This window comes from Prunus mume, linkage group LG2, assembly GCF_029339155.1.
Source record: "Prunus mume cultivar Tortuosa linkage group LG2, ASM2933915v1, whole genome shotgun sequence".
Classification (NCBI taxonomy): Eukaryota; Viridiplantae; Streptophyta; class Magnoliopsida; order Rosales; family Rosaceae; genus Prunus; species Prunus mume.
This window is the reverse complement of record NC_142699.1, coordinates 19208491-19217033: the sequence shown is the minus strand read 5'-3', so window position 1 is coordinate 19217033 and position 8543 is coordinate 19208491. Positions and strand designations below refer to the sequence as shown.

The 8543-nt window shown below is 46.8% G+C and overlaps 1 protein-coding gene across 1 annotated transcript; it reads left to right on the top strand.

Annotated features, from left to right (window-relative positions):
- The first annotated feature begins 140 nt into the window (after positions 1-140).
- Positions 141-1280, top strand: LOC107880144 (ribosome-inactivating protein bryodin II-like). Its single transcript, XM_016796689.2, has one exon. The coding sequence runs from the start codon at positions 142-144 to the stop codon at positions 1135-1137; it is 996 nt and encodes a 331-aa protein (XP_016652175.2). The 5' UTR covers position 141; the 3' UTR covers positions 1138-1280.
- The last annotated feature ends 7263 nt before the right edge of the window (positions 1281-8543 follow it).

The following is an 8543-nucleotide window of genomic DNA, read 5'->3' as shown; positions in this document are numbered from 1 at the left end:
TTTTTATATTCTGAAATAAAATTAGAAAAGGAAAAAAGAAAACAAAGAGACTTTTCCAGCAAGGTTGACTTAGTCAGCTCAGATATTAGCCAAGCAAGCTGTCATTCGTCTCTCTACTGTTGTATAAAAGCTGATACACACATGACACTAGTGTATTGTATTCATTCATTCAGAAAACACAGAGAAGTAATTTTTCATACAGTTTTCTTCTCTCAATTATTTCTTCTGTTTGTTTCTCTGTTTGCTTTAAAAATGATACTATCCTTCTCCACTAAGAATGCAACCCCCGAGACATACCGCGACTTCATACAAGCTCTGCGAGACCAACTCACAGCCGGACGACCCACATCACACGGTATACCGGTGCTGCCTCGAAGAGAAGATGTGCCGGACGCGCAGCGCTTTCTTCTTGTTGATCTCACAAACTCTCAAGGCAATACCATCAGGCTCGCAATCGATGTGGTGAACGCTTACGTGGTGGGTTATGCTGCAGATGGTCGAGCCTATCTTCTTCAAGAAAATGCTCGTGATAATCGGCCTCCAATCCACACTTTATTCCGCGAGGCCACCACTCGGATTGATCTGGGCTTCGACGGCAGCTACAGCGGGCTTTCGCGGGTTGCACGAGAAGCAGTAGAACGGAATACCCCACGTAATCGTGCTCGTAACCGAGCTGGGGCAAGTGCGCATGACAATACACCTGTGCTTGAGCAAATCCCCATGGGACGCAATGAACTAGATACCGCCATCAGCCTGTTGCGCTCCGCGTCATCCCCAACCAACCAAGCCTTAGGGTTTATCGTCATCATTCAGATGCTGTCAGAAGCTGCAAGGTTCCGGGCCATTGAGGGACTAGTCCGCACTACCATGCGGGAAACGTACGATCCCCTTATGCGAGGCATTGCAATGGAGAGCCTGGAAACCCATTGGTCTGATCTCTCCGAACAGATCCAGAGGGCACAACAGCGCAATGAAACAGGCTTCGATAGGACTATTGTACTCCACAATGTCGGAAATGAACGCCGCGAAGTAAACAGTGTTGATTCACCCTTCGTTCGGGGTGTCGCGATGCTGCTCTACGACCGAAACGGAAATTGCAACCCTGGATCTGGACCTCATCGTCATGATGAATTGTAATTGTAATACTTCAACTTAGTTGTCTTTTGTTGTTGTTTGCTTTGCTTGGTTGACTCTTCCGTTTTGAGAGGTGTGCAATTTGCACATCGTGTCGTTCCTGTGTAATAAAATAACGGCCAGCAAGGTTAACTTCTGTTCTCCAATTAGTACTTTTCACATGTAATATTGCTTTCATCACTAGAAATTGTGTTAATGATTCAATGTCTCTAGTTGTTTCACAGAATAATAAGTACACAATTTCCATAACCTTCTTGTTTGAGCAAGTGGTGGAGAGGCAAAGGCGTGCCCCTGTGTACTTGTCTCAATCTTCCGCGTAGAATTGCATCCCTTTTTTTTTATCCTCGTGTTTCTATACCCTTCTTCACTGCTTTTTATGGGCACTTTCTCTTTGCAAGATCTTGTGTTTCTACACCCTTCTTCACTGCATCCCATTAATTTCTGGTCATGATGTGAACTAGTTAAGTAGATGTGGAAGACCTTCACCCTCTTGCTACTATGTTGTGGGGATGCAAGGACTATATAAACAAAAACTGGGTTTGTTCTATTCATCATGTATATCGTGAGTGCAACATGGTAGCCGATAAACTAGCTGAATTGGGTTCATGTCTTGAGTTGAGTCTGTCAACTTTTTAAGACCCTCTTGATAGTATTAGGTCCTTTCTAAGTGAAAATCTAATTGGAATCTGTAGGTCTCGAGTCATTGTTTAATTTCTTTGTTGGGCGTTAGCCCCGTTTCTTCACACACACAAAAAAAAGATTAATTGACCGAATGATGCAACAATAATCCATATATATGTGTGTGTGTCACACTCACACCTGTTAATTTCATGTACACTTCAGCCACCCACTTTAGATATTTGTGGAGAGTTGTGTGTCGTACGCACCTCTGTCACCAACTCCAGCAAGCTGATACATATTAATTATTACATATTAATATTTAATACGATGAATAGAACTTGTTCTCTTTTTCCATCCAATTTGTTTTCGCGACGAATCGACGGCTTCAAATTTAACTACATATTTTGAATATACTTTCTAGATATATGCTGGGGAGACTTTGGAAAAACATAAAAGAGAGAGAAATTTTGTAAAAAAAATCAAAATGAATAAAATTATTCTTATTTATTTTTGAATTTCTTAAGGAATCTTTTATATTTGTATGTCTTTCATTTGAAAGTTGAGAAGTTTTTTTTGTCTTTTTGAAAAAAATATTAGTTTTTTCCAAAAATGAAAAAAAAAAAAAAATTGGCTAAAACTTATATTTACTTATATGCTGTGACAATGATACGTTTTGTCTTATTCCAAGTGGGTAGACATCCACTTCATCTATCCATGATATCTTGTCGACAATAACTATGATATTCATAAGTTGATAAAGTACCAGTTTCGTTTAGAGAGACAAAGTCCAACAAGGCGACTGCAGCAACCCAAAGTCTTCATAGCTTTTTCAATGCATGACATATTTGAGACTTTGACTTGTTCCAAGTCTCAAGTAACAAAGATAGTTGTACCAGCTTTTACTTTCTCTACTGCTATAAGAGCTCATACATAGTGGTGTATTCATATTCATTCCGAAAGTAGAGAGAATTAATCTTCATACAGTTTCTAGATCGCAATTTCTTTCTCATCATTTTCTTGTGTGTTGTTTCTGTGGTAACCAAATTAAGTCAAAACCCTAGGTCAAATAATTCATTCCATTTGGGGATTATTTGACCTAATTGGGAATTAATCAACCTAATTGGGAGTTACTCAATTTAATTGGGGGTTACCCAATTAAATTGAAGACTACCTAATTGGGTTGAGAATTGATTCCTAATTCCTACCTCCGATTCTCAATTAAATGAGGAGTTACCTAATTGAAATAGGATTTGATTTGATACCTACCACAATTAGGGATTTGATTTACCCTAATAAATCAAATCCCTAATTAATCAAATCAATTCCATAAAGGGGAGGAATAATTCCCTTCCATCTACGGAATTATTCCTCTGAAACCCTAGCCTCCAAGACCATTATAAAAGCATAGCCACACACAATGGTGGAGGTACGTCTAAATTCCTACTGAAACTCTGCAGAAATCATTTCTCACAAACCCTAGCCACCACTTTCTTTCTCTCCTTACACAAGGCTCCGGCCACCACACACGGCTCCGGCCACCCGGTTTTCCTTGAAATACCTTACCTAACTTAGGCATCGGAGGGCCTTTGGCCAACACCCCCCGGGTGTGGTCCTTTTACTCCGATCTGTTTTGCAGGGAGAAAGAGAAGCGGGGAAGACGAAGGAATCTTTGGCGAATATTCTCGTGGGAAAAATCATTCCCTCCAAATTGGTGCTTTCATTGAGAGCACGAGTTATACTCAACGCGTGCTCAAGGAATCCGTTCCTCCTATTTTCCAATCCACCGAAGCCTTCCAAACAACCATGGTTGGAAGCATGAAGACGAGAAGCAAAACCACCGCGATGGCTAGATCCGCGACGGCCCAAAGCCACTCCACCCACTATCCCGCAATCGACATGGTGGTACCGCCACCTCTCACCACTGCACCGGCCAACGCCGCCGAATATGGTTGAACCTCTCATCAAGGCGGGCTTATTACCACCGCCGACTTAGGCCCGATCTTGGAGCAACTTCAAGCGATCCCTTCATTGCCTCCACGCTCGACACACGCTCCCGCGCACACCTCCAATGAAACCCTAGCCCGTGTGCAATTGGGCTCCACACACTTCTCTCCTCCTGATCCACAAAGTCAAGCAGACCTTAGTCTGAGAGTTGACCAGCTAGCTCAGAGAATGGACGACCAAAGCGATCTGATGAGGCAACTCCTCCACCAAATCAGCTTGGCTCAAAACCTTGGCCTTGGACAACTAGGCGAAGAGAGAAGGATGGACGAACGCACCGGCAGGCAGCTCAACGGGTACCCAGCAGGTCAAGCAGGAGTAGGCAGACAAGGCGAGGGACAACAACTTGATCGGCTTGCCGACATGTCACAAGCATCCGCAAGCCCCACTCGGAGCAGATTAAGTTCGAGGAACAACATGCGCGAGGCTAGGCCCCGACGACGTCCAAGCCCGCTTGGGACCGCAGGGAAATGTACTTCAAAGGCTAGGCCCCACGGAGGACAATCAGACAACCATCGCAACGAGGGTCGTGAAGAAAGACGCTCACCGTCCACTCGCAGACGAATGTTCACGAGAGGCTACGTCCCCAGGGTGGTCAACCGGATAATCCTCACAATGAGGACCACGAGGAAGGACGCTCCGCTGCTCACTCACGAAGAGACAGCTCTTGTCAACAAGCTATGGAGAATCTCTCGCAAGCGCAGTCCACCAACACACCGCCTAGGCAGCACAGACAAGAACGTCGACCCTCGCAAACCGGGAGGAGGTCAGTCAACGTCGCCCGAATCGCGAAGGTCGCCAACATGATCGACCAGCAATGTGTATTGAGGACGTTGAAAAGCTTATGAATGACCGACTTCAAGGTCTGAAGACTGGTGGGAACCTCGACGATGCACTACGCAAGGAGATCGACCAGGCAAACTCCACACCTTTCACTGCCAAAATCGAGCAGGTTGCTCCCGGCGATTCTCCACGCCTTCGTTTATACACTTCAAAGGGGACTCCGATCCCGAGAGCCACCTAAAACACTTCAAAAGTGTCATGATCCTCCACAAGGCCGACGACGCGTTGATGTGCAAGGTATTCGTAGTGACCTTGCGAGGAGCAGCACAAGATTGGTTCCACACCCTGCCATCCGGGTCGATCAACAGCTTCAAGGAGTTGGCTTACGTCTTCACCAAAGAGTACACCTCTTACCGAACGGTCAAGAAGAACCCGACCACCTGTACAACCTGCGCAAGAAGTCCGACGAATCCCTTCGAGATTACATCAAGAGATTCAAAGCAGAAAAGGCCAACATTGTAGGATGCGACGATCGAATCGCCTTCAAGAAAGGCCTTCGGTGAACATGACTTGTATCGCGAGCCGACTATCACTCCCACCAAACTCGCAGAGGTATACGCTTAACGCGGAACGCTACGCGCTCTGGGATGACAATCGAATCGCCGCAAAAAAGTCTACTAAGCAGGAAGATCAACCAACTAAGCGGGCAGGTCAAAGAAGTGATGGATTTAGCAACAAGAACAAGGATAAGCGCAGGTCACACCCACAAGGAGACGCTGCAGCAGGAGAGAACTACACCAAGTTCAGCATCCCCATACATCAAATCTTAGCCCAAGTGAAAAACAAACCTTGGGTAAGAAGACCGCCACCCTTGAAAGGAGATCCAGACAAGAGAGATACTAGCAAATATTGTGCCTTCCATGGGACACACGGGCACACTACCAACAACTGCCTCGCTTGGAAATCACACCTTGAAGAACTCGTGAGAGAAGGTCACTGCACGAAGTTCATCGCGAAGCAGGCCATCCAGGAATTGAAGATCGAGACACCGCCAAGGAACCACCCCAGAAGGTCATAAGGATTAACACAATCCTAGCCGACGCCAAGGAGTCAGGGCTGACCAGCAAGGAAAAGAATAGGAAGATCAAGCAGGCCGCTATGATCTTCCAAGTCTCGACTGGCCTTCTACCAGCAGAAGACGATCCTATAATCGGCTTCCAAAAGAAAGATCTGATCGGCCTCGACATGCCACATAATGATGCCCTTGTTGTCAGCATTCAAATCGCGCAGGCCATGGTCGACCGAATCCATGCAGACGAGGGCAGCGCAGCCAATATCCTACGGCGGTCATCCCAGATGGGCTTGAAGCAAAATCAACAAATCAGCCGGATCACCGACCGGCTTTAATGGTGCAACAACGGTTACCGTGGGCACGATAGACCTCGACGTCTATTCTTCACCTGTAGTCCTGCTTACAAACATTCATGGTCATTGATGAGGTCTCACCCTACAACGGCATTCTGGGCAGGCCATGGATTGGCAAGATCAATGCCATCACCTCGCCACACATCAGAAAATTCGATACCCAATCCCAGGGGGCGGAGTCGGCCAAATCAACAAAGTGATCGAGGCAATGGCGAGGAAATGCTCCACCCAAGGGCTAAAGAAAAGCAAACAAGCGTAATTCCTCCCTGTGAGCCAGGCAGATCTGAAGGAAGTTGAACAACCGAATCTTGCTATCTTATAGCAATCAAAGCATCAGGACCAATCCGAGGAAATCCGTCCAGAGGTCTTTTCAAGAAGGATGGAAACCGAGGAAGACGTCGAGTTAATACCATTGGATCCCGATCAGCCAGACAAAAAGCGCGGATCGGCTCGCGCCTAAGCCCAGACGAGAAGATGGAGCTTACCACCTTCCTCCGAATAACAAAGATATGTTCGCATGGTCGCCGTCAGACATGCCCTGGCATCGACCCGAAAATCATCTGCCATCGACTCCATGTCAACCCTAACGCAAGCCGGTGGCGCAAAAGAGACGCAACTTCGCACCCGAGCGAGTCGCTATCATCGAAGTCGAGATTGACAAACTTCTAGCTGCCGGCTTTATTGAGGAGGTCTCCTACTCAGAGTGGCTTGCCAACGTGGTTCTAGTAGCAAAACAAGAGAAGGGCAAGTGGAGAGTTTGTGTCGATTACATTGATCTCAACAAAGCATGCCCAAAAGACAACTTCCCATTGTCGAGGATCGACCAACTCGTGGATTCCACTTTAGGCAATCAGCTGCTCAGCTTCATGGACGCTTACTCCGGCTATAACCAAATCTTGATGCACACGGATGATAAGGCGAAAACTTCTTTCATCATCGAGAGATGGACCTACTGCCACAAGATCATGCTTTTTGGGTTGAAGAACGCCGGAGCAACCTACCAAAGGCTGGTGAATAAAATCTTCAAGGAGCAAATCGGCAAAACTATGGAGGTATACGTGGACGACATGCTGGTCAAGGCCCCAAAACGTGCAGATCACCTCAAAAACCTCGCCGAGGCATTCAGCCTGCTCCGCCAATATCGCATGAAGTTGAACCCTAGTAAATGCACGTTTGGTGTATCCTCCGGACGATTCTTGGGATACTTAGTCACACAACGAGGTATCGAGGCACACCCACGTCAGATTAAAGCTATTCTCGAGATGAAGTCGCCTTCCACAGTGAAGGAAATACAAAGTCTGACGGCAGAGCAGCGGCCCTCAACCGATTCCTCTCGAGATCAACCGACAAGTGCAAACCATTCTTCAAAGCTTTGAAGAAAGGACAAAGAGACAAATGGGATGAGGAGCGCGAAGTAGCTTTCCAGAGTTTGAAGACTTATCTCACTTCACCACCCCTGCTCTCAAAGCCAGTCCTTGGTGAGGACTTGTTCGTGTATCCGCGTTGTCCAACTCAATTGTCACTCGGCTCTCATTCGAGAAGAGTCAGCCCAACATCCGTATTCTACACGTCAAAAGCTCTCCTCGATGCAGAGACTCGTTACCCCAAATTGGAGAAACTCATTTTGGCTCTTGTAGTTTCCGCGAGAAAGCTACGACCCTACTACCAAGCTCATCGAGTCATCGTCATGACTGACTTTCCTTTGAGATCAATCCTGCACACCTGACGCTTCTCAGCGACTCATGAAGTGGGCTATAGAGCTAAGCCAATATGACCTCATCTACCGGCCAAAAGCTGCAATAAAAGCCCAGGCTTTAGCAGACTTCGTGGTAGAGTTCACCCCATCAGCCGAAGAAGAGAAATTGGTCAACAAAAATAAAGAAAATTCAAGAGCAGATGGGACCTCCGCTGGACCTAGCCAACTTAGAGACACGTGGCAGTTGCGGGTAGACGGAGCGTCAAACCAAAAAGGAGTCAGAGCGGTGTCGTCATCATCACCCCGGATGAAACCTTATTGGAGCAAGCTATCACGCTTGGCTTCGGCCTCGAACAACGAGGCGAATACAAGGCACCGCCACGCCTACGCTTGGCGAAGGAACTCGCAATTAAGAAGCTAGTCATTTACTCATATTCCCAGCTGATCACGAATCAAACCTCATGAGAATACATGGCGAAGCACCTAAGGATGATCTTGTACCTTGATAAAGTCCAGGAGCTGTTGAAGGCATTTCCTACCTTCACCATCCAACAAGTACCCCGGGCAGAGAACGCACATGCAGATGGACTAGCCACCTAGGGTCAGCGTTGGATACCCAGTTCAGACGCTCCATCCCGGTTGAACACCTTGACCGGCCAAGTATTGAAGAAGTAGAGCCAATCGACACTATGCAAATTGACGAGGACCCTAGCTGGCAAGACCCCATCATTGACTACTTAGCGAATGAGAACCTACCCGCGGACAAGTCCGAGGCTAGGAAGGTCCAACAGAAGGCCGCGAGATACTACATGCACGACAACAAACTCATTCGCAGATCATACTCCGGCCCTCACCTTACCTGCATAAAATACCCTCAAACACT